We start from the raw sequence: 25,275 nt of genomic DNA, 5'->3' as shown, positions 1-25,275 counted from the left end.
GCAACTTTCTTAAAAGTAGCTTACCTCAAATAACAAAAATACCCTGTTATTCCTTACATATAGCTCAGCCACTTTCAAAGATATTACTCCAATATTACATCAGCTACTGCTCCATACCAACTAAATTTTTCACCTACATGTATTTCCTACTGTGTTATTCAGCAGATAAAACTCATTTACTAACAGCAAAGTGTATTTGATCTTCATTTCAAAATCCCATCTTTCTTACATAGCTAGCTTACTATTCATCATCCACAAAACTGGACTCCTAAAATTAGTCAACATAAGGAACATATAACAAATACAAAGCTGTAAGTTCCTCTCAATACACATGGAAGCCATTTTTGACATAGTGCAAGACAGTAACATTTTAAAAACAAAGTGTACCAAATACAAAACAATACACAAAATCAGTAAGCATGCAGTATTATCAAGTCTCCCAAGCATGAGGAGACCAGCTGGGAACAGCGGCATCTTCTACTACAAATTCCTTTGCTGTTTTCACTATCTGATGCCTCAGGACTGTGTACATTAATATGGTTTGCAATATGTAAAACATACTCGATATTAGTGCTGTGCCTCCAAGCTAATGCTTTAACAAGGTAAGAAGGTAGCCTTCTAGTGAATTGGGGTAGATGAAATTTTTAATATGTACTTCAGGCATTACAAGATCAATAAAAAGGCAAAATAATTCAATCCCCTGCCCCCATCCCAAAGCAATTAATCTCTAATTTCCCTGAGTAAAACTTGGGCAAGAATCAAGAGCTCCATAAATAGATTTAAGGTCACAAGAGCAGCTGTGGGAGATAGAGTATCAAATGGGAGCCCTAGCCCAGAGCTTCCACCAAACACAGAAGACACACAGTCTTTGCCTGCTATGACGAGATGCTGCAGTGATATACCAGACACGGAAACAAAACATGACTGCTGATTCTGCCTCAGGCTAATGGGGACAGCACTTGTCAAACTGGGATTAACACTTACTATCTAAGACAGTCCCAAACCTCATTTGAGTTAACAGAGAGATCTGCTCAAATTGATAATCAATGTCAGCAATAAATAAAAGTTTATGATGAAAGCAAAAAAGGAAGAGTCATTTGGGTACTGTGGTTACCTCATCTTTGCTGCTGCCTTCAGGTAGACAGATGTGAATAACACGTAGACCAACCTGCCAAAAGGAAAAATGACAATTACCACACGCAGGTAGCTCATAAGTGATAAAAAGCATATTGTCTAAAGCTTACCTCCTTAGCAAAGTTCTTGTTTATTTCTTGGACCAAAGGGTCATTACGTGCCTTGGGGAACAAAAGAGAAAATAAGTTCTAAAATAATAAATTTACATTTAAAAAATGTCAGCGTACTAATACACAGCTGTATGCAAGAAACATAGTGAGGGTGCCTGTGTCCACTAGTGTTAAAAAACAATAAACAAGCACATGACCATTCAACAAACGTATTTTGGTTTGACTAGTATAAGTGTGTGCTGAGATTAGCATGGCTTTTATAGATAAGACTGGCCATTTCCTTAATGTGAGTTTACCATTTGAGAAAGGTGCCAGCCTGTATCTGGAAATACCATTCTCCATCCAGCCATCTAACAAGGAAGATATTGGCAACAGCAATGCTAGCATTTTCTGCATTATCTGCCTGCCCCTCTCCCCCCATATTACCAAACAACACTAGCAAATCATTACCATCACACATTACAGTGAGCTCTGTCATATGAAAGAAAAAGTTACCAGCTCCTCCCAGCTGCCAGCAGACAGGCCAGAAACATCTCCTGGGCAGATTTACCTGGGAGAAGCTCCATCTCACCTGGCACTCCTCCTGCCCTGAGGTCTCCACTACTATTTGCATCATATTTATCACAATATTTCCTTTTTTATTTTTTTTGGCTTACTACTTAATCTTGAACTTTAGGAGACTTTTCAATTTTCATATATTGCAACTATAAAACAGAATTCAATATCCAGAACTATAAACCTCCTATCAACAGGATGCCAAGACTTCCACCTCTTAAAAAGCAGGGGCTTTATAACAAAATTAATAAAAAAACACTTATTATCACAATTATATGATTATGTATAAAATGTGTTTTCCAATCCATACAATGGGACCAAAATAAACTGTTATGAAAGGGTTCATTACAATTCAATGCATACATTCTATGTAGCTTCCCCCGTGTGAATGATTTCTCATTGGAGACAGGACATTCGCTTAGTGGACAGCCTCCAGCACTGGCTTCATCTGTGACTAGTGTCACCCAAAACGATTTTGGTTCAAGCCCATAACAATTCACTGACCTGTTAACTCCCTAAAAAGCTAACAATGAAAAAAAAAAACACAGGATTTAAAACAGACACTGAGATCCTCCATATCCCACACAGAGTCCAGCACTACCAGTATACTCAGCGCGGCACTGACACTCCTCTTCCACTCCCCAAATCTGGCACCTGGGTGTGAGGGGCATTGCAGAGACCACTGCATTGAGAACATGAGTGAAACCAGCACTGATGCAAGGGAAGGAGAGGTGACGTTAAGGACAGCTTAGCAGCTGCTCCTGTATGCCACAAAACATGACATTGTAACCCCCTTGCCGATACCTACCTAACAGGACTGTTAACACGACTTAATTGGGGTTCAGGCACCAGCAGCATGATACCACCCCCTGATGAGAGCTCATCTCCTGCTGGTGCAGCAGTCCTTGAACTGACCCAGCGCCACCACAACCTGCTGGGAGCACGGCCAGGCCTGACAATGCAGGCCAGCAGGCTGCAGGGCAACAGCTCCAGAGCTGAACAGGATCCTGATGCTAGATACTCATTTTCAGCTTAAATATAATTAAACAGCAGCCACCAGGGATTTTTTTGCTGTTGTACAGGTCCAGTTCAGGTTCAACATGGATTACAAGCAGTGCAGGTACCAATCACGAAATTGACTCAGGCTCAGGTGGCTGGAGGGGAAAAGCAGGCAACTAGAGCCATTTCCAGAGCAGACTCAGCCTGAAACTCCACGTTCCCAGCACTGCTGCAGAGGTGCTGCCACGCTGTGCCAGCTGCTGCCAGCTATGAACAGCTGGATGAAGAGATCATTTCCCTCTGCTCGTCTGGCTGCAACGTGTCACTTGGAGAGCAGCACAAACCTCAGGGCTCTGCCTGTGTTACCCAGGAGAGCAGAGCACCACGAGAGCATTAACAGACTAAAATAAGTCCTCTTTGTACCAGCAAATATGGATGTACAAGGAATTCTACTTCAGCCCTCACTACCAGGCTAGAGCTAGAGTGACACACAGCTGAAAAGTATCAGCTGAGTGAATTTCATGCAGAGGGATCAAGCCACATGTTCTGCAGCCGTCTCATAATGCAGATCAGGTAGGGTGCATGGGGATACCAGAGTGACATTTGTTTAAAGCACAAACGTGATCCAAACCAAAACACTGATGTTAAACACGTCCTAAATCATATTATAAATGAGCCAGAACCTCCCCCTTCCTCACACAATGCCCCTGACAACAGGTGACCACTTTTCTTTGTCAGCCCGTAAAACTCACAGCCATACAGAGGGCTGTCTGAAAAGAGTAACCACTGTTACCTGGAGGGTAAGAGATGGAAGAAAGCCTGCTCACTCAGCCTCTCTAGATGACCTACTGAAATAAAGCTGGTGCATCATCTCTTAGATTCATTGTTACTGTTTCAAAATATTTATAGTTAGGTTTTAAAACTGAAACCCACTAAGTCAAAGATTCAGCATGCGCTGCTTCAGAGCCACCAAGACCACCCTAGGAAACAGGACAAGGATGTTTCTGCCTGTGCAGGTCTGGGTCCTGCTCTGAATGGCCAACAGCCCAGCTTCTGGGCCCCTACATCTTCAGAAATCTGAAGGGGAACATGTTTCAGCTCTGCAGGAAAAGCAACCCTCACTCAGGAGTTTGTTTGCCTATTTCAAAACCAACAGTTCCACTAGGGTACGAAGCTCTTCAGAGGCTACCAGCACACCAGCTCTCAATTAGTAAGAAAGTGCTCCACCTTAGGAAGTGCTGCTCCTTTTGAAAGCTAGCAGTATTTTAGGGCGTGTATTGCATAAAGGCCCTTTTGAGGTGCCTAGGACTTTTCAGGGTAGCTCTTTCCCCAGGACAGTATAATGCAGTCGCACATCAGAGCTGCCCAGAGGTAACCAGGCTGGCAGGAAGAAGCTGTTTTTTCCTCTGCCCTGGCAGAGTTATTTTGGGGGAGGACAGCAAAGAAAGGCCCAGTTTTTCAGGCCTATCAACATGTTATACAGGACTGCAACAAAAGCTTCAAGCTAAATAAAGGCTGAGAAAAACTGCTTTAACTCCGTTACATGAATTGACTTAAACAACCTGAGAAAAGGCAATCTGCACTTGCTATAGGGAAGGTTTTAGCAAAAGGAGGAATAAAACAATCTCCTTCTCCCTAACAACCACTTTGCTGCCACCTGAGGCTTGCTGGGCCTGTTTTAGGCCTGGTGAATGAATTATGAGCCCCAAAACTCTGAGAGTCCTCCCTCAACCTTTAAGCAGATGATGTGACTGGCTCCTATCATTTTACTTGAAAGAGTTGCTTTCTCCATCATATGCTCCTGAAGTCTCAAACAAGAAACGACACTAAATGCGATCTCTCATGTTTTACCTGGATGATGGCAAGCGTTGGCTCAAGCCGAGGGTTTTCTCTCTTAAGAGAGGCCAAGGATTTTCTTGCATTCTCAGCAATCTTGCTGCAACAAAATAACAGCACAGGCAGATTTTTAGCAGAAAGCAAACAAACAAGAAACTGACCTCCCATGAGTCAGCTGAAACCCACGTTAGCTAGTAATAGAGAATAAACGCTTAGGCACACACATTTTTAATTACCAAAATGCCTTGTATGCTGTGAAGGGTGGCGTTTAGCAGCCAGGTGGAGAAAACCTGAACAGCCCGGGATGCCTTTGTTTTACAGCATCAGTGCTCCAACATGCCCCAACCTTTATAACCGTGCTGTGTCACTGCTTCGTGAGGAGGCTTGCCTGGCCCCACGGCACGGAGATGCCACCGAGCCACCACCCCGGGGCCAGGCGGGTCTGCAGCCCGAGAAGGAAGCACTGCAGCTCCTTTCCACCTCGGGCTGCTACAGCTCCCCTGGCATCCCCAGCGGTAAAACTGCCGCTTTCTGGATGCCGTTCAGAGCTGCGGGCGGCAGGGAGACAGAGGAGCTCTGTTTGCTGCTCTGTTTTCTTGGAAAGAGCGGCAGAAGCAGCGGCCAGGCACCGGGCAGCCCTGCTGGAAAATGTTATGGGGGAATTACTGGCAGCTCCGCTACCTTAGGCACGTACAAAGGGGGGGATGCTGCGGCGAGCGGGAGACCCCTGCTCCCATTTATCCCCCTCCCCCCCCCAGCAAGCAAAATGCAGCCTAGAGAAGCATTTTAGGGCCGGACATCCCCTTCGCAGAACCTAGCACCGCGTCCCGGATGGGGTTTGGTGGCCACATGGCCGGCGAGGGCTCGCAAGATCTCTCGCAAGCTCTCTCCGCGGGCCATCCCCAGCCCCCCCGGAGCCGTACCCTCGCAGGCAGAGCCCCCCATCCCCACCACCCCCAACCCCATCCCCGCTTTCGGCCCCCTTCCTTCCCCCCACCCCACCCCTCGGTTGCATCAGCCGGCAGCGCCGCCCCCCGCTCACCGCGCCGCCCGCGGCACGCTCAGCCCCCGCCGCGGGGCCCCGGGCACTGCGGGCGGCAGGAGGCGGCCCCGCAGCGCCGGGAGCCGCAGCCCCAGCCTCATCCTCAGCCTCCACCGGGCTGAACGGCGGCGAAGCCGGGGCGGGGAGCGGGGCAGGGGGGAAGGCGGTGCTCATCCGAGCACCGCCTTCCCCCCTGCCCCGCTCCCCGCCCCGGCGGAGCCCCCTTTGCTTCCGCCCCCCTGCCCCGGAAAGAAGAGAGCCGCGGCGTTTTGGAGTACTCGACGTTTATTAAAAATATATGAAATGGTCCCTGGGAGACACGCTACGCGCTGGTACAACTCCCTTTTCTTTAATAATTATTATTATTTTTTTCTCCTCTCTTTTGTTCCAGCTCCACCGATGGCGTTGAGGTGCGGTTTCAACGGATCTAGAGCGCGCGGGGTGAGGGGGTGTCAAGCAGAGATTTAACTCCTGTTCGTATTTACAATACTTTACAAGCTATATTAAATAAATACGGGCTCCACTACATCTCGGCGGCGTAACTATGTACATCATTGCTCAACCGGCGGGCCTGGCACACGTTGGTAAGCACCCCGACCAGCCAGCCCTCGCCCTAACACCTCCTAGCCGATGCAAGACACGTCTGGTAAATAATTTAAACTCCGTTCTAAAAAGTTCCAGTCCTTAAATCGCAACCTGCAAGTAATTAGCTGTACGTTGATAACCTCATTTTTTCCTCGTTGTAACCAGTGGTGGAAATAGGCAGCGGTTCTGGAAGCGCAGTGCTCGGTGACTGAGGGGAGCGATGCGTGGGTAGTGAAAGTATTACTTCCACTCCTTTATTTAATGGTATGTTTAACTCAGTACTGGCTTTATCTGCGTAATCTGGAGAACTTCAGCACCAAAAAACAACAACAGTTACTCAGATGGTCAGTGCAGACATATTTAGGCTTTCCTATCGGTACAATGTTTTCAAGTAACAGAATCCAAAGCTGTGCAATGAAGATGACAAAAGGGAGTAAACGTGCATCATACCGGAAAGTCTGTTCCTATAAATGGGAGCATTTACTCTGCACATCATTTGCGAAAGAATGGAATGTATTCTCATTTTTAAGCTACTTGTACACGAACTGAATGAGATTCAGTGCTGGCTGGTTTAGAAAATGCCTCTTTCACCCCGCTCTGCCAGGAAGGATCACTTCCTACGATGGAGATGCCTCCCCTGGGGAAGACAGCTTGTAACTCACCCAGCAGTATTGCTGAAACACCCTGTGGCTCAAACATGCCGCGTGATGAATGGTTAACCCCAGCATCCAGCCAAGTCCCGTTCTCTCTCAGGGTTACTGATTTTGGGACCTGACCAAACAAGCTGCAGGCCACTGCATGTAAATGACGCTTGGGAAATCCACACACAGCGGCTTTCAAGTGCTAGGCTCTGAGCTACAAGCTACTCGGATTTTGCCTGTATGTCACAAACACTGCAAACGCTGGACTTACAAAGCCAGGGCTCTGTCTAGTCGTGTCCACAAGCAACAGAGCTTCCCTTCTACTGCCCAGAACATCCTACACACAAGGATGGTGTCATGCTGACAGATTCACATAAAAAAGCTGCCACGGCCTGTCCTCTGCCTACTGTGCAGCTATAGAAAGTAGAAAAGGCTTCAGACACAGCTATCGTCTGACGTTGCTCATAAGCACAGGGACTAGATCTTGTTTAAAACAAGTCTGCTGTAAAGTAACATAGCATATTTGGTGTCACATGCATTGGTCCTGTACACTTGGAATTTCTCTGTCAAAAAGTAACATAAGACAAGTTTGTGCAGTTGCACATGTGGCATGTTGGTGTTATTACCAGAACTGTGCTCAGAAATATGCGCCCTCAGAGGAGCAGCCACTCAGCCAACTGCTACCACATGCCACCAGAGTAATCACATGGATATTCTGGACGTAGAACCGGTCACAACTCAGAAGTCCAAATACTAAGGTTTTCACATGGTAACATGGCTTAACAATCAAATGGTATCATACCTGGATAGACAGTACGAACCAAGGGGTATCACACCTAACAAGAAACTCAGCTGAGGAGAAGGAAGGGAGGAGATGCAGAGGTTAAATATGAGATCTGAAGCCCACCTGCATTATGGAGTGAGACAGCAGACAGTGCACATGTGGCCTTTTAACTTCCAGGATTCTAAACCATTAAAAAAAAAAAAAGATACATTTCACATCTATTTACAATATTACTGTGATACAATGCCTGATGGTGTAATATTACAGAAATACATAATGTCAGTACTGATTGTCCTAGTATATACTCTTCATGTACAGCTAGAAATCACTGGAAGCATCAAGCAAAGCTACTTGAACTAAGACACTGAAACTTTTCCCTTAAAGACTGGACAATATTCTGCTGGTTAGGAGATGGTACTCTCCACAGGTAGTCGTTCAGTTTGTCTGAATCGCTGTATGCAGTCAGATACGGGGTAAGCGCATGCTTGCTGCTGCTGGACTTTGCAGGAGTACAAGACACAGTTTTGCTGCAGAGCGTTTCAGAAGGAGCAGTGTCCGTGTTGTGCAATTTGGGATCCAGTTTCCTTGTTTGGTTCTGAGAAGTTTCCAGGTCAGATCCCTCATCTTCAGACTTTATTTCTACATAGTCATCATCATCCCCTTCCCTTTCTTCAGTGTCTTTGAAGTTAGAAAAATAGTTCTGAGTGGCCATCTGTGCAGTCAGAGGGGAGGTCCTGTTTATTCTCAGGACCTTTTGAGAATCCTGCAGAATCATATCTGAATAGTTTTCAGGGATCTGCTTTCTTGTATCAAGCCCCGTACATGCTGAAGCAATACCCAGCGTTTGATGGCTGTTGAATCGGAAGTTTCTACTCGAATGAAACTTTTTCTTGTCCGTTTCATTAGGATATACAATGGATTCTCCAGACCTATTGACAACGATTGAGGAAGACGACTGTGACCGGCTGTATGCCTGTGGCTTCATATTGCTTACTCTCCTCCCAAGGGAGTTATAGATGTGATCCTGATGTAAATTTTCTTTGTTAGGTTGGCTTATAATCGTACTCCACCTCTGCGCTGGGACATGCAAACGGTTAGAAATCTGAAGGGAAGGCACTGAGCAAGCTGACGGCAACTGCTTTGAATTGCTTTTTGTACCAGCTTCTGCATATGAGCCCTTGGACTTTGGGTCTTGGGACTCAGGCCATGGAGAAAAGTCAGCCAGCTCGCCGTTGCTGTATGTAGAATGCAAGAGCCAATCCTCTGCTCTTGGGCATTCACTGGCAGGCTGGGAACAGGGGGGAGACGCAGCCACAGGAGTGGAAAACCTCACGGCTGATGGCTCCTGAGGGCTGGCCCAGGCTTCCTTTTGGACCTTAGGTGAACTGTCCCTGAAGACAATCTGGTCATAGAGCTGGGAATACTCAGCTATTCTGGCACCTAGAGAAGAGAGAGATTTAACATATGAGACAAACAACCCATTCAAATGTGTTGCATGCAAATTTAAAAATCCCAAAATGCTTTGTATTGGCAAGAGAAAAGTTTACAGCTTTGTCAGTGTCTTCAGCCTCACAGGCAACAAAGTAACACGAAATAACAAAGACTAGAAGAACCACACCTCACTGGCACGTTTGCATTGTCTTCAATGCATTTCATTGCAATTCAGTAAATTGCATTGAAAAAAATAAAAAGCCTAACGTGTTGCAACAGCAAGCAGTCAATGAATCACAAATTCCACAACGCAATGAGAGCAGTATAATCACCAGTTACAGAAGAAAATTACAGAAGTTGCTATTAAATCTGAAACTGTTTAAGCCTCCATTATTTCCAAGTCACCAGACTGGTAGTTTTTCATCTTGAAAGACAATGATTTTACCCCTCTAAATGTGAATCGTACTGGTGTGACACAGGCATAACTGTACTGCCCTGTGAAGGGAAAGAGCCTAGAGGAGCTGCTGCCTGCAGGTCTACTTGTTTATCCAACAGTTTTGTTTGATCAGACCACTGCAAACATACCTGTGCTTGCAGCCAGTTCACTAGCTTGAAGACTGCCTTCTAAATAATACCTGTCTAGCTAAATGCAGAAAAGCATGGGAGAAAGCATGAAAGAACACAATTTTCATCTATTTTCCACGTCATTTTTACACCAGAAAAAGATAGGAATGGCTAATTATCTGCTTGATCACTGTTCCTCTTCCTTTCCCTCCTTATCCCACAAGAGCCTGAGAGCTGCAAGAGAGTTGGCAAACAAGGCACAAGAGCACGCTTGTAGAGAGCTTGCTGTTGGATGGGACTAACCTAGTTTTCAGGCCAGCATACTAAGCAGCTGGATAAGCTGCAGCAACTACTTGCAGTTCTCTTAAGACTTGTCCTGCTTGGGCAGACACAGCCTCTGCTCTGGAGTGGGGTTGTATTTTCATATGTGGCTTTCCTGAGACAGGGAGACTCCTTTTAAAAAGCCAAGGAGGCACTAACCACTGCCTGGGAAGAGTAAAGGGGACAGACTAACATCCTGTGGAAAGGCTGGAAGTGGGAGAAAGGATTATGTGTCTGAGAGACGCCAGAGGGAGCAGATTCACAGCTGCTTTCAAGCCATACTAGTTCAAGGAAATGCACCACTGGGCTTCTCGAGAGAAAATGATGAAACCAATGATACCTTACAGGGAGAAATGGTTAGCTAGGAAATGGTCAAAGGCCTTTCAAGAACCTCTGAAGTTTGGTTCAATACTGCACTTTGGGATACTTATTCAAATAGTGTACATCTTTGAATTCGCCCCACTGCTTAATTCATGAACAATTCTGCCACTGTGACATGATGTTTGGTGCTCATAACATTTCCTACAACATGTCCCATACAAAAGTACTGCAGGCAGCACAGCAGCACGCAAGGAAACAGTTCCAATTAGATTCTGTTTGTTTCATGACAAAATGGAGAAGAACATTCTGAAATGGTCTAGTGAATAAGATATTTAGGGACTTTTATAAATACCACCGGGAGGCAAGAATGACACTCCAGTGTGTGGAGTCTGCTGGCTCCATGGCTGCAATTTGTTTTGATTGAATATGGACAAAAATAGTTCCAAAGTTGTTGCATACCCATGACTTTGTATGTTTATTAGAAAGACAACTAGCTCTATCTTATCTGACCCCACTCCTTATGCTTGTTAAGTGTGATGTGGATAGTACCTTAGCAAAACTACATGACCTGTGAAAGTGAACCTATATACGTTTTTAATAAAAATCTGAAGATCACGCTATTAAAGGAAATAACTACTTTTCTATAAAGAGACCAGTGGTGCTTCAGGCAGGATTTCTATTTATGGCCTAAGCTGAATTGATCTTTCCTGACACTGTCCCAGGATTTCTTACCAATTTTATCAAGTAACGGCAAGCATTTGTTGAGATACAAAGGACTATTCATGTCAGAAACAGTCACAAAAAACTCCTTTCACTGGTAACACCAAAAATGCAATACAGATATTCAACGTGGAGAAAATTCATAATTTTCCAACTGCATACAAAAATTTCACAGAAAGTTACTAAAGAAATAAATCTGTATAGGAATATTTTTAACATACCAATAGCAGGACCACCTTGTTTCTTCTCCTCCAGAATAGCAGCAAGATCTTTGTGTTTCAGCTTCTGTTGTCTGCTAGCTGGCTGTTCCTGCTCTGGACTTTTAACTTTCAAAAGCTGGTTAGCCTTCTTAATTTTCTGACTGTATTGCCTGGCCATCATAAAAACTCTGTTCTTTGTTTTATCCGTGATAGCCGTGTCATTTTCCATGCCCTCCGTATGTGCATTGGATAGAATACTATTGGCAGATTCATATGGGCTATCTACAAAAGGCATCTCACTGGAGAAGGAAGATCTGTTCAGACTTGCTAAAGAGGTCTCCTTGCATGCTGTAGTGTCTTCAAGTTTGAGACTGGTCTCGCTTAAGGTGGCAGCCCTAGGCTTCACAGTTTTAGGGAAAATTGGAGTTTCTGGCAGAGAGAGAGTAGACAGTGAGTACTCTACATCTTTACTCAGTTCAGGTGTACTACCAGCATGCAGCCTTTCCTGCATATCATCTTTACAAACAGGAAAGGCTGCGAGAATTCGGTCTCTTGTCTTTTCCTGATTCTTCTTGATGTAATTCTCCAGGTCATTCCAGATCTCATCTACCTCCTCTGACAGTTTATCTGCTGCAGACTTATGGGACAATGAATCGGAGTTGGAAGAGCTGTCTACTAAGCTCAAATAGTCATTGTCAACAGGAACTCGATGGTAAGGACTCTCATCTTCACTGAACTGGAGGCTCTCCTCAGAAACGAACTGCTGCAGATTGTCAGAGCATGGCAAGTCTTTTTCCAGGCCCAGAAAACTCCGCCTTTTAGAACATTTTAAGGGGTCACACTTAAAATTCAATAGCGGTGTTTCTGGAAGCGCTATGGTGTCATAGATGTTATCTTCAACAATTCTGAGTTCATCCAAACTTGAAGTAGGTGCTTCTCTACTGAGTAGGATCTCATCCCTGCTAGCACGAAGGGAGGCCCTGTTTTGATTTGTTATCCGCTTTTTGGTGGGTGAATCTAAGCTGCTTTTGTTTTCAGCCTCATAGAGAGAGTCTCTAGCAGATCTCTGGGGACCATGGTGTGTTTCCTCCCTTCTTGTCAGACCCATCAGCTTTAAGTCTTCATAGCTGATATTGTCATAAACGTGTTCAATATCATCAATGGTCAGCTCCTCTGAAGATTCGGGATATGCATTCATACCGCTCACCTCTGTTCTCTTCACATCCCTTCGAGAACTGCGCTCACTGATTTTATACCTTGTGCTGGCTGTGTTACTTTCACCAGCGCTACTGGCCCGCCTAACGATTTTGTGATGACTGGAGCTGGTAGTTTCATTCTGATGCATTACCCCCAAGTGCCAGCTGCATGGCCGACCAGAAGGACCCCTCCTTTCTCCACCAACAGCTGGACTAGTGTTGGATGTAGACACTGACGGTACAAACATCTGATAATCGTCTTCATCGTCTTCATTCTCGTAAGGTGGACGTCGGCTAGGAAACAATGCCTGCCTAATTTGATGGTCAGTCCAGATGTTTCTCACAGAGGTAGTTCCCCCCAGGATATTCATGATCAGCGAGTTGGTCTGGGGCGTGCTGAATTGTCTAGGCAACTGCGACTGCCTAGCTGAGCAGGAAAATGGAAGATCAGCACTCAATTGAGTGGACTCTTCATCTGAAGGATCTTTGGAGCTCTGTGGAGATTTGAAATATGCAGTATGAATGAATATGTTAGTCTATTCCCTGCAATAATACAGAGATTCCCTCCATTCATAGGACTGCCCTGCAGCATGAATTCAGGTGGAGATGGGTAGGGCAAGCAAACTCCTTGCTAGAGAGCCAGGCAACCACAGTGGCAATGCCAGACTACTTTGCCTCCTAATCCTTATCCTGGCTCATAGTTCACTGTTGGCATTTAATATTGCCTTACTTCAAATACAAGACACCAGGACATGCTAAAGCATAAGTAATTAAAGGCAAATTTATTTGGCAGGGGTTAGATTAAACCTTTTATGCTAGCTCTGCAGTTTCACAATTAGATAAAGTTAATCTAACTCTGGGCTTGTGCCAAAAGTTCTGTTCTCCTCCCTTTCCTATTACCTATAACCCTAGCAGAAAGGTATGTTATGCTCTCTAGCACATGCCACTGAAAATTTTTCAATTTTTTTTTTTTGGAGTGAATTTTCATCCAGCTCAGCTAGCAGATCTAATTTACAGCAAGGTCACATCCCTGCTAATGCTAATATGAAGGATGCTGTAGGCTTACCTGGCAGAGACAGAAGATTACTTCTTTTGGTTTAAGTTAGTGCTGACTGTTTGATTTTTTTTTCCCTGCCCCTGAAAGAATTCTCTTTGAAGTCCACACAGATGAATATTAAAACATGAAAAACACAACATGACTTACCTGTCTACCTAGAAAAAAAAAACACAGATTTGACATATCTATGATGCCTAGCAAAACAGAAGTAAAATATATATATATATACCTGCATTTCACACTTGTTGAGATTAACACTTCTTCGTTTTTCAACATTTTCAGCAGCTTGACTATTAAGTCTTTTCCTTCCTCCTTTTGATTTCTGTAGTGAATTCTGTTGCATTCCCTGTGATTTAAAAGAAGGGAGCAAGGTAGGGCTATTAAAATCCAGTACTTTTTACAGCGTTATTTAAAATAATTACTAAGCAGCTAGAACAGCAGAGCCAGGTCAGGTATCCATAGCTGAAGGATGCAATGCTCATTAGTACATAGAAATATTTCAGAGTCAAGAAAACTTTCTTTTCAATAACTAGTTAAATTAAGTTAATTTGCACAGCTTGACAAAAGGGGATGAAAACAGAATGTGTGTACAATAACACAGGTGTAGAATACACATGAATTGGACTAGGAAAAGCAAAATAAAATATTTATAAAAATAAAAATATTTGTAAGGAGCATAAATTGCAGATGCATGCCTCCTTGCAGTTTTGCAGATACTTTTAATCCCTCTTCCATCCTCCCCAGGACAAAAGGATTTTTTCCCCCTCTTTTTCCTACCTGTTCAGCTTCTTCTTCATCATCAGCATCAATCTGTTCCACAGCAGAAGTCTGGAGATTTTCATCCTGATCACTGCTGTAGGCTGGCTCAATGGACTCTTGAAATTGGCTCTCTAGCCCACTGGGTTCCAATGAAACCTTCTTCCTAGAATTCAGCAGGGTTTCATTTGATCCTAGTTTGGTGGCTTGAGACAATAGGGCTCCTTCTATACCAATCCGCTGGAAAAAAATAAAAGTACCGATTAAGAGTCTATATATTGTAGCATGACACTGTCTTATATGGTACTTATCAACCATGTTTTAGCAACATTCAGTTTGCTACACTGAAATGGGATGCACATGCAAAGAATTAAAACAATTTGTATTTTTCCATAGAATGTTAGGAATGGAAAAAAAATGCAAAAAACAACAACAACAACAACAAAAACACACAATAATGTAATGATGGACTTCAGTTTTATGGCATCCCAGTGAAGTCATATCTAATGTACCCTGTTAATAAACCTAACTCCTAGCTCCTAAGCTCTGTCCCAAATAAGCCTAGGACCTGGAAATCAACAGGAGACTTTCAAACTGCACTGGAACTTTATAACAAATTCTTACAAAAATGTATAAATGAATAACACTCTTTTCCATCTGTTCAAGCTGTATTGACTCTGTTCAAATGTTATGATTCATATATAGCATAGATATCATATCAGAAGAAGCTCAACATCTTTTTTTCATTTAATACAGGCACAACGTCCTGCAAAAAACAGACACTATCTTTACACACAGCATTTCTGTGATTATAGTGGTATTTACAAGTACCCTATAACAGTAGCATTTGATTGGGCTGTACTTAAAAAGTACAAGAATTTATGTATCAGACAATTTTTGGCTTCTAGATATTCCTGAAATACCTAGCTGTATTTCTGTTTCTTTCATTCCAATAATCTTATTGGAGATACTATAAAACATTATGGTTTTGTTTCTTTCTTAAAATGAACATAACCAAGAAGATGTGGATTCTACAGCAAATGTATTCCTCTAAGTTACATGCTACTTGAATGTAATAAAACAAGAAATGTCTTACCTTCTGCATATCTGGACTTCTTTCTGAAAACAGAAATACAATAATTCATCATTAAGTGCATAAACAAACTGGTGTGAGTCTACGTCACTGGTTTAACGCTACACAATTATGAATTCCCAAAAAGGGATAAAATGCAACAGCAATATTCACTTGAAGGTCTCTAAAACAGAGACAACAGCAGTTTTCTTATGACAGTTCCACCTCAGGTCCTAATATCACAACAAAGATCCAATATGGACAACTACTCATAGTGGCTGACTCCTGGTATTCAATTACCAGTTGCCAAGACACTTATGGGACCAGAACCCACATGTGGAAAAGCGAACATTAAATTTCAACACTAACATTTTGTTTTCTTTGCCCACTTTCCCCCTCCCAAAGGTGTATTTGAGGAAAGTTACAGGACAAAAGGATCCATTTTTACTTGTTCTACAAAATACAGAAACACTGGGTATGACAGTGTCAGTAGAGGAAGTAGCTTACCATTTGACTTCAAAACTTTATGGACTCTTGATGAGGGTTCTGAAAAATACAACAACATGTTTAAGCACTCCAGCATCCCAATGAAAGTTGTGGGTATCTTTTTATAACATGGATACTAAAATTTTATCTTCTGGGCCCATGCAAGAAAGGCAGATTTTCTTATCTTAATCACTTAGCTAACTTACACTCTTGGAAAAAAAAAAAAAAAAAAAAAAAAAAGGATACATTGCAATGTGAAACCTACAGCTGCTACCAAAGTACTTACATGTTCCTAATGCTATAGCACCTGCTTTCCACACATGTAAAGTTTAAAGTAAATAATCCACACGTGAAGTTTAAAGCCGTGTTAAGCTTCCTGCTTTTTAAAGACTTAGTCCTCATCTATGCTATTTCTCTAAATTGCTGGAGATTTCCTATATTCAAATTAGAAATATGTCTGAGGTACTGAGAAATATGTTTGAGGCACTTTAAGCAGTACTTTGAAAGTATAAGTAGCTGAATGTTACACAGAATTTCATTCAATCCGTATTTTGAATTATTCCTTTTATAGGCAAAACAACATCCATGGAATTTTTTACCTCAGAAACAAAGGAAGATGCCTGAGAAGTAATTAAAATTTGTTTTTTTTTTTTTTTTTTTTGGACACGGGTGGTGCTATACAATGCATCACTATATCAGTACTCTCATGAACCTTGTTTAAGTCATTCCAATACACAATGTTACACGTTCCAAGTTGGAAAGGTCTTTAAGCAGTTGATCACAGTGACTGCGATATGAAGTCACTCAACTACACAGACATTTGTAATTGCTTCAGGAGCAAACTAACAGTAATTACAGATGTATGTTTGAACTAGGAGAAAGAAAAGCAAAAATCAACATAACCATCTCTCAAATCTCTATTACACGTAAGGCAGACATTACAGTAAGTAAAGGTAGTAATTATATTTTGAAATAACAAGCCTATCATAATCAGGATGGAACCACTTCTGAGACAGTAACTACTCAGGGGTGAGGGCAAGAAAGGTCAGACAAATAATGTGACTGGCTTTCCAGCATATGCATTCTTCTGTCCATTAGGAAGTATCACTTGTTCTTTATGCATCCACCATTAGGAATGCATGTATTCATGAAATGAAATGGAAGTGGTGGATAAACAAAATAAGTCACACAAGCAACAAATGCTTAATAAGATCTTCCACTTGTATATCAGAGTTACTGTGCTCTGTAAAATCTCAGTGGAATGCAAGCTAAAGACCAGTTCCATGTGCCCAGTCTCAAACAACGCTAAATACTCCTGCTTGCCTCTCCTCATCATCTTTATGGTAAACGAGTTCATTCACCTGATTTCCTCCTCACTCTTTGTTGAGTAGTGCCTTCTTTAGGCTGGTATGATGATTTCATTTCTCCCTCGGGGCTATAATGAAACCCTGGGTGATCTGTGGAATAAGCAGAGGTAAAATAGTGTTACTTCACACTTCTCAGCAGCTCTTTGGAGGCAGTGCCATCTTCTCTTTGTGATTCACCCAATGGCACTTCATCAGAGCTTGATGCAAAACAAGTGAGGTATTCAACTTAATCATCTAGCCATAAAAACATTTTACCCATTTAGTTGTGCCTTGCTCCAGAATGCTAACCCAGCAACACTGATGGCACGAGCATTGTGTTTAATTGTTTGCCAGTGTCTCAGTCTAAGCCTTCCTGACCCATTCTCCACAAGAATAACTACATAAATAAATGACAATTCTGCTTTACTCCAAGACTTCCTCAGCATTTATATCTAAGACTGTTGTTTCATTTCCCTACACTGCCAGGTATCACTGGCAACGTGAAGAGCTAACACAGCTTGCACCAGGAGAGGCAGCAAACAAGAGATGCAGCAGAAAGAACAGCACAGATGGGGCTGGATTTGGAACACAAGGCAGCAGCAACCGCATGCATGCTCCCTAAACCTGGCTCCTGGGACAGGCCAGGTAAATAAACTTTTCAGTCAAACTTTTGGAAAGAACAAGCCTGCTGGGTTCCAGCAAGAAGTTTTCTTGGCACGGTACCACGGGTGCATTTGGTTTCTGCCACAGCCACAAGTCCAACCGTAGACAGAGGACAGCCAACCATGCTGCTTCTGTAGGGCACTGGGCTCCCTTGCTGGGCTTCCAGATTATCTGCACTGTGCACCAAACAGCTGCCAGCTGCCCTCACAATCCTCCAGCTCCAGTTTTGCCAGCATAAGGAAGTCATAGCAGTGCTATGTACTTCAAACTCCATTTGCTTATTCCTAGCCTTTCAGTGGGTCCTATCCAGGAGTGTATGCTATAAAAGCAGGAAAGATCATGCATTTAATCAGCATGGAATAAGCAAAACAAAATGACCAGTATTTACAGAAGGTCTAATCTGCCTCTTCCTTGCTAATCATGAGACAGAATTTGCTGGCTGTGGATCCATCAACTCAATGCCTAGAGAGTTCCATGGGATCTGCATGCTTTTGTTTTTTTTTCAGTAAGGTCATAATTCAAGGAGCGTAAGCACGGCTTTCTCTCATTTCAGATGTAACCAACAGTCAAAGCCAAACTTTTGAAGACAGTTTTGTTCATTTTTTTTAAGTGAAAGTGAAAAATAACTTACGTATGGCATCCATTTCCAGAATTGCCTGTTTGGCCTGAAAGCACCATTAAAAAAAAAAAAAAAAGTTAAACTTTAAATAGGACAAATTATGTTGCATATTACAGATAGTTGTGAGTTTACATGCAGACAACATCAAGTTTAATTTTTTAGCTATTAAATATTGTTAGCATCGTTATTCTCTGTCTTTCTCTGTATGCTGCATACGTTACATATGTGAAGAAGAACTCTCCTGGCAAGAGCTTCCCATAGTTTATCTTCAGAGCACCACACAAAAGCCTTTTGTTCACTGCACACCACAGCTCTGTCTTGCTCATCTACCACTCTGGCAGTGCAAGAGGAGGAGCACGTACCTACAGCATCAACTGGGATAAGAAACTTCTGGGGGATATAGTGATGCACATCTGACACTGAAAACTACACTGGTATCACCCACATCAGCTCATGCTGCACACATTCTGAACACTCTGGCTCTTCTCCATGGGGACACATACCCCAAGGACCTGTCAACATGCCCCAGAATTTAGAGCCATTGATACACCACTCCATATGCTGCTGGGAGTGGCAAAAAAACTAGCCCTAACATCTAGGAATCACAAATATTTCCTTTTTTTTTTTTTTTTTTTTTTTTTTTTTTTGTGATACATGAAACATTTCCTCCCTAAAAATTAAATAGTTTAACTTTACTATTTTTTTTATCCTTTACTATTTTTGCAGTTCTGATGTTGTTGGCATAGAGAACACTACCAACCCTTCGTCCTTTAAGTGTTTCCTTGACGAACTGCTATTAAAAAAATCACCATTTTGTTTAAGTAAGATGAAACAAGATAAACAGCTAATATCTCATGATTGCTTAAAACTTGACACATTTCTTTAGGAAAAATAAGCAGGATGTTTTACCAAGTTTATCAGATAATAAGAAAGAAAATAGACCAAAACGTAATACCCAGATAACCTGCTTGACCCTCTATGGGTGCAATTCCGTGATTTTCCACGAGGTGTCACAAGTGAACTAATATTAAATCCCCCCCAATAGCTGGACAGAGGGAAGTCTTTCCTGTGCAAACACAGATTTATCAAAAGATATGTGCAGACAACCTCAAAGACTTATTTGGTTAAACTTTTCCTCAAATAAAATTATTTCTAAGATCTGAAAATGGCATTATGGTGTATTTTGGCGATACTTTTTTTTTTTCCACAGATAAAATAAAAATCCATCGAGAAAGAATAATCTTGATACAAAAGCTGAAGTCATGCTGAAACATTTTTTACAATCTAATAAACTGCAACAAGCATTCACATTGTAAGCGTGGATACCAGCATAAACATTATACCTTCCATAAACTCTGTCAACAAAAAAATATGAGAAGAATTACTAATAGCAACTGCTAGGTCTGCTTTATCCTATAACTCTCTTTGTGTTGAATCGTTGAAAACATTAGTTAATGCACCTCTTGTGTATGTTAGTCACATTTTTACTCACTACAGCATAAAAATCATTGAAAGTAATACTGATCATTGAAAGTAATACTTTTTTTTTAAAAAAAAAAAAAAAAAAGGAAGACGAGCAGTATAACTCTGTGGAAAAAAAAATATCAACAGAAAGAATCCAAGTTACATTGGGAAACATCACCTAAAGGTATAAAACAGGATTTCATAAATAAAAGGACCAGACTTCCCTCCTTGTAGGCATTACAGCTATGAGTATGGTGTCAATAGGTATCTGACAACTGTGATGAAATGTAGAACTGTGCCTCATTTTCTCTGGCATAAAGCTTTCGAGCTGTCTCACAAAAAATAAAAATAAAAAAGGCCCAAGCATCCCAACTAAGGATGCGGGGTTTGGGATGGGTATTTGTATTTGTAAAGTGAAGTGTGTGTTGCAAATGCCTTCACTGCTGTGGTATCTAGCCAAGACAGATTAAAACTAGCTTGGTAATGTCTATACATGCTGCAATTAGAACACCTCGGTGTTGTGCAGACAGGCAGTTTCAAGCCAAGGAATGCTCCTCCAGTAGAGCTTTCTGATGCTGCATCTCTGTTACTCACATCCTAGTGGGCAAATCCTAATGTGGACAGCAATGCTGCTAACCCAGTTAAATTCTTCTACTCCTATACCAAGCCCAGTAGATGCATTTAGTGGAATTTTCCCACTGATTCTTAGGAACTCTTAAAGATGTAAGAAGTAATATGTTAATCTCTTGGAGTCTAAACTTTCTCTAAATTGTAATGCATTTTGCAGCTAACAAGATTGCCCTAAGTTACATGCACATTCAAAGAGCAGGGCTTCATTTATTTATTTACCTTGGCAGGAATCTTAGCAGGATGATTTTCCAGAATTAACCTCTTCAAATGAAGAATCCAAAGCCGTTTGTCTTGCTGAGATTTTGCCTGATAAAAATAAAAATCAGCACTATGAGAAATAGCCTTACTGCATTATGCAGGGTCAGGAATAGCATATGGTCATCAATCAAGCTATCCAGTAGGCAAGGATTTTTCTGTCATACCTGGACAGTATGTTGCATCTTGGGATTTTTGTAGTGGAAGACACTAAAGCTGAGTGGTTCCTTTGGTATCACTTCAACAAGCATAAGATTCCCACACTGCAACAAAGAGAGGCAGCACTGTGAACTACGGAGTAATTTCAGGGAAATCTAGAGCCAGCACATCGCTGTTTGCTCTCTGACATACCAATATGTGAGCTTTGTATGCAAACATTTCGTCCCTCTTTTTCGTGATTAGCAGCAGTTTGTCAAAGAGGAACAACGTGCGCTCATTTTTGGCTCGCTGAATGCGGAACGTTCCCTCTAGAACCAACTCCCCGTAACTGGTGAGATCGGGTCCTTTCCAGTTAGTGAGCAAGCTCTGTATCTCCTGCAACAGATCAAAGAAGAACAACCAGAGTTCATGTCAGATGTCTTACTTAAATAAAGATTCAAAGGATAATCTGCTGAGGCCATTCCAGCTCTCCCATATAACATTCAACAGTGCAAAGCCACCGGTACTGAGGTTGTTGGGTTACGTACACATCATAGCCAGGTGCTTCCAGACTTGATGCTAAGCCCAGACTAAAGCATAGCCTCCTGAGTACTGGTGGCTTCTGTGGGGACACAGCAAAGAGCCCTGAGCTCCCCAGGGCTGCCAGCGGTGAAACAGCTCAACCCCATCTCCTGGGACTCACTGTGGAGGATGGACTGTAATGTAGTCACCAGTCTCTCTCATGTCTGCTTCTCTCCCCTGCCTATGTCCATAAACCCTCTGAATGTTTGTTTATTGCCCTGCAATATTCTCTTGAAGCTGTGTGGTCCCCAGCTGGATGAATTATAATGCCTTCTCTGTGTCTTGTAGGCGCATCCCAGAAGACGCCTCCGTGAGGAGTTCAGACGGTAGAGATGTTTCTCAGAAGACTAAAGGACCAGAAGTGGTTTGGTCAACTGATCATTTGAAGATGTCAAGATTTATATGCATTTGGAGTGATTTGTATACATACCATAGATATTTCTCACCTTATTTATCACTTACAAAAAAAAAAAAAAAGATGGAGAAACATCTAAGAACATCCTCAAAAATCTGTGCTACTTGCTATGACTGTCTTGTTTCCTTTAGTTGTTCATTTTTTCTGTCAGTGGCACAGACAGGATTTAAGCAGGGTAAAGCAAACTAAAAGCAAACTCAACCTTAAGCAGGGAAACTTCAAAAACATCCATTGAGCTTTAACCTGGGCAGCATTAGCAAAGCAGGGACAGATTTACTCATCCTAGGCTGATCTCAGTAGAACACTGCACTGTAATACAGCATTCAGCTATAAAACTTCTTGGTACTTTTGAGCCCAAAGGCAGCCTAGAGCACATGCAGGAAGAAAAAACAATGCATATAGCAGCACACTTTGGACTATATGCAAGGCTATTTTAAAACCCAGTATATAACAAATGAAAAAAGGTCTATTTTATCAGGTCCCTTAAGGAACTTGTAAATAAGTCAGGGTACAGCACAGCCATCAGTTTCACCAGTGTTAAGGGAGAGTTGGTGCTGGAATCACTGCTGCAGTACTTGCTGAACTACAGACAGAATGGCAGTGTGATAGCTCACTGAAGACCTATCCCTATGGCTACAGAAACAGATTTTACTTGTATAAAGGGTAACCATGAAAATAAACATTTTCCACAACCCCATACATTTGCCAGCTCAGCTTAATAAATTAAAAAAATACACTTTTCCAAATGCATTTAGCCCTCTTTATTGCCAAATATTACTGGTTATCATTATTCAGATTTACAGCACACTGTTTGTAGAAGTCATTAGCATGCATTTCCAGCAATGTGTGGCAAAGGTTACACTGCTGCAGGCAAGACATTATCAAATGTAACCCTATTCCCCGTATATATAAACAAAAAAATGAGAGCCAATAAGCACAGTTTATGTTAAAAGGACATAAAGGAATAAAAGAATAACATTAGACAGATTTCTGGAACCTATTAAACTCTTTTATTAACTAAAAAAAATATTAAAGCTATATAGATACTGCTGACAAAAGGGTAATGTAAAATGGTGATTCACTGGCATGTTTGAAACAGAATGATGTATCTGTAAAAAGTCTACCAAATAGCTTACTCGACAACAGAAGTTATTCTGGGTTGCTTTTTTTCTCCTAAAAATTCTTCACTCAAAGTGAAGTTAACACTTTTCTAACTATCATATTTCTAGGTTTATACTTTTCACGGAAAGGAAAGGAAAGGAAAGGAAAGGAAAGGAAAGGAAAGGAAAGGAAAGGAAAGGAAAGGAAAGGAAAGGAAAGGAAAGGAAAGGAAAGGAAAGGAAAGGAAAGGAAAGGAAAGGAAAGGAAAGGAAAGGAAAGGAAAGGAAAGGAAAGGAAAGGAAAGGAAAGGAAAGGAAAGGAAAGGAAAGGAAAGGAAAGGAAAGGAAAGGAAAGGAAAGGAAAGGAAAGGAAAGGAAAGGAAAGGAAAGGAAAGGAAAGGAAAGGAAAGGAAAGGAAAGGAAAGGAAAGGAAAGGAAAGGAAAGGAAAGGAAAGGAAAGGAAAGGAAAGGAAAGGAAAGGAAAGGAAAGGAAAGGAAAGGAAAGGAAAGGAAAGGAAAGGAAAGGAAAGGAAAGGAAAGGAAAGGAAAGGAAAGGAAAGGAAAGGAAAGGAAAGGAAAGGAAAGGAAAGGAAAGGAAAGGAAAGGAAAGGAAAGGAAAGGAAAGGAAAGGAAAGGAAAGGAAAGGAAAGGAAAGGAAAGGAAAGGAAAGGAAAGGAAAGGAAAGGAAAGGAAGGAGAAAGAGAAAGAAAAGAGAAAGATAAGCCTTCAGAAGCCCAAGAGGAAAGTACTTAAACAAGAAGAAGAGCAAGAAATATCTTAAAACAAAATTAATCAGCACAAAAGGAAGAAATCGGAAACCACAGGATTTCTGAACAAAGGCTTGCCCTAGGGTTGTACAGCACTGCTGTACAATTGAGGGAAAGGAAGAAAGAAAAGTTATCTGAAGTTCCATATTACTGCAAAATAAATGCTTTACAGGATGCTGCTTGCAGAGATTTCTGAGATTTTCCTGCAGCAGCTATGACCATGGTTTCCAAGATCAAACAGCCAAAGGCACACTCAGCAGGACTCTAAATTATGACTGACAAAGATAAGAAGAGAAGATAACTGAAAAATGCTAACGGCATATCTGTTGACAAAAACAGCTTACACCAGTAAAATATTTTTGGGAACTCACCTGAAGCCTGATGGCATGTTCATGTTTCCTCTTCATGTCATTTATGTGCCACGCCACTCTCTGCATCGTATCTATGGCATCTAGCACCACATCATAGCCCTCAGTGTCCTTGTCAAGGTGGTTTTCTATTTCCTAAGACAAAGGAAAAAGAACAAAGTCCCATTATTTTTAAATGAATTTTCCAGCCTGATATAATACTGACTATGCTTTTATCTATACTGTTTTGTCTTTCTGTTGCAGTCTCCCAAATACAATGCTTCTGCCCTTGCTATTGCATGTTGTTATCTAATTGACTAACACAAGATGACTAGCAATGTAAAGCCTTTAGTAGCAGCACTTTAGCAGCAACTGTACTTTCAGCAGCTGCTGCAAACACAGAGGCACAGAAAGGCAACACAGCTTACTTACAGGAAGAGACCTTTTCAGACAGTGCTTACTGGCTTTCTTAAAACACAGGATGTATCTACACACTTACAAAATACTGAGGGAATTACACTAGGCATTGCTTTACACTTGGAGAGAAGAAAAGCACCAGACATTTTAAATAAGGATCAGTGTCTTTACACTTCACTAGAACATGACTCTGTAATATGAAACATATGTGGAAACATTAACAATAAAGCAAGAATTTCCAAAACTTGCTTAATTCAATTCACTGAATATGGAAAGAGTTCCCACTTCCTCAATCATTCCTCTCCACAAAAATCTTACCAATCAGGGGTGTTTATATGTATTTTTTCCTTCTTTCAGCCACCCCCAGCATTGTAACATGGAAAAATACCGTTGTTCAATGGAACAATAAATTTTGGTACAAAACTGTTTACTCATGACAAGAATCTTCCATACAACTTCAGTATTACAGACAACTCAAAAAGAAATGTAATTATTTGAATGCACAGAATGATTCAGTGTGTCTAAAACAATTACCATACATTCCCCACTCAAAACATATGCGTGTATTATGAAGTGACAAAGACAGAAAGTCTCCATGTGTAAATATCAAACACTCCCAAAAGAGTGTCTAAAGAAACCCAGAACTGTTCTAACCATCAGGTCTTGTATCAGAGGCAGGAACATCAAAGTGTAGCAGCCCTAGCTGAGATATATATTTTAGT

The 25,275-nt window shown here is 41.8% G+C and overlaps 2 protein-coding genes across 8 annotated transcripts in view; both read right to left on the bottom strand.

Moving 5' to 3' along the window:
• Positions 1–5,798, bottom strand: part of MTHFD1L (methylenetetrahydrofolate dehydrogenase (NADP+ dependent) 1 like) — a 150,585-nt gene extending 144,787 nt beyond the window's left edge. Inside the window, exons 1-4 of the mRNA XM_084514706.1 lie at positions 5,677–5,798; positions 4,650–4,734; positions 1,245–1,295; positions 1,115–1,168 (exon numbers count right to left, since the gene is read on the bottom strand). Of these exons, the coding sequence (XP_084370832.1) occupies positions 1,115–1,168; positions 1,245–1,295; positions 4,650–4,734; positions 5,677–5,777 (291 nt within the window). The 5' untranslated portion in view covers positions 5,778–5,798. The remainder of the gene's footprint in view (positions 1–1,114; positions 1,169–1,244; positions 1,296–4,649; positions 4,735–5,676) is intronic.
• Positions 5,799–5,943: 145 nt separating this feature from the next.
• Positions 5,944–25,275, bottom strand: part of PLEKHG1 (pleckstrin homology and RhoGEF domain containing G1) — a 163,133-nt gene continuing 143,801 nt past the window's right edge. For all 7 annotated transcript variants that reach the window (XM_084514200.1, XM_084514201.1, XM_084514199.1 and 4 more), the window contains 12 exons: positions 24,161–24,292; positions 21,139–21,321; positions 20,955–21,050; positions 20,752–20,838; positions 18,451–18,484; positions 17,172–17,267; positions 15,832–15,870; positions 15,349–15,371; positions 14,274–14,492; positions 13,726–13,842; positions 11,265–12,933; positions 5,944–9,126 (listed from right to left, as the gene is read on the bottom strand). In XM_084514200.1, coding sequence (XP_084370326.1) covers positions 8,024–9,126; positions 11,265–12,933; positions 13,726–13,842; positions 14,274–14,492; positions 15,349–15,371; positions 15,832–15,870; positions 17,172–17,267; positions 18,451–18,484; positions 20,752–20,838; positions 20,955–21,050; positions 21,139–21,321; positions 24,161–24,292 — 3,798 coding nt within the window. In that variant the 3' untranslated portion in view covers positions 5,944–8,023. The remainder of the gene's footprint in view (positions 9,127–11,264; positions 12,934–13,725; positions 13,843–14,273; positions 14,493–15,348; positions 15,372–15,831; positions 15,871–17,171; positions 17,268–18,450; positions 18,485–20,751; positions 20,839–20,954; positions 21,051–21,138; positions 21,322–24,160; positions 24,293–25,275) is intronic.

The sequence above is a fragment of the Aythya ferina genome (genome assembly GCF_964211825.1).
Source record: "Aythya ferina genome assembly, chromosome: 3".
NCBI lineage: Eukaryota > Metazoa > Chordata > Aves > Anseriformes > Anatidae > Aythya > Aythya ferina.
This window is presented reverse-complemented; position numbering and strand designations above follow the sequence as displayed.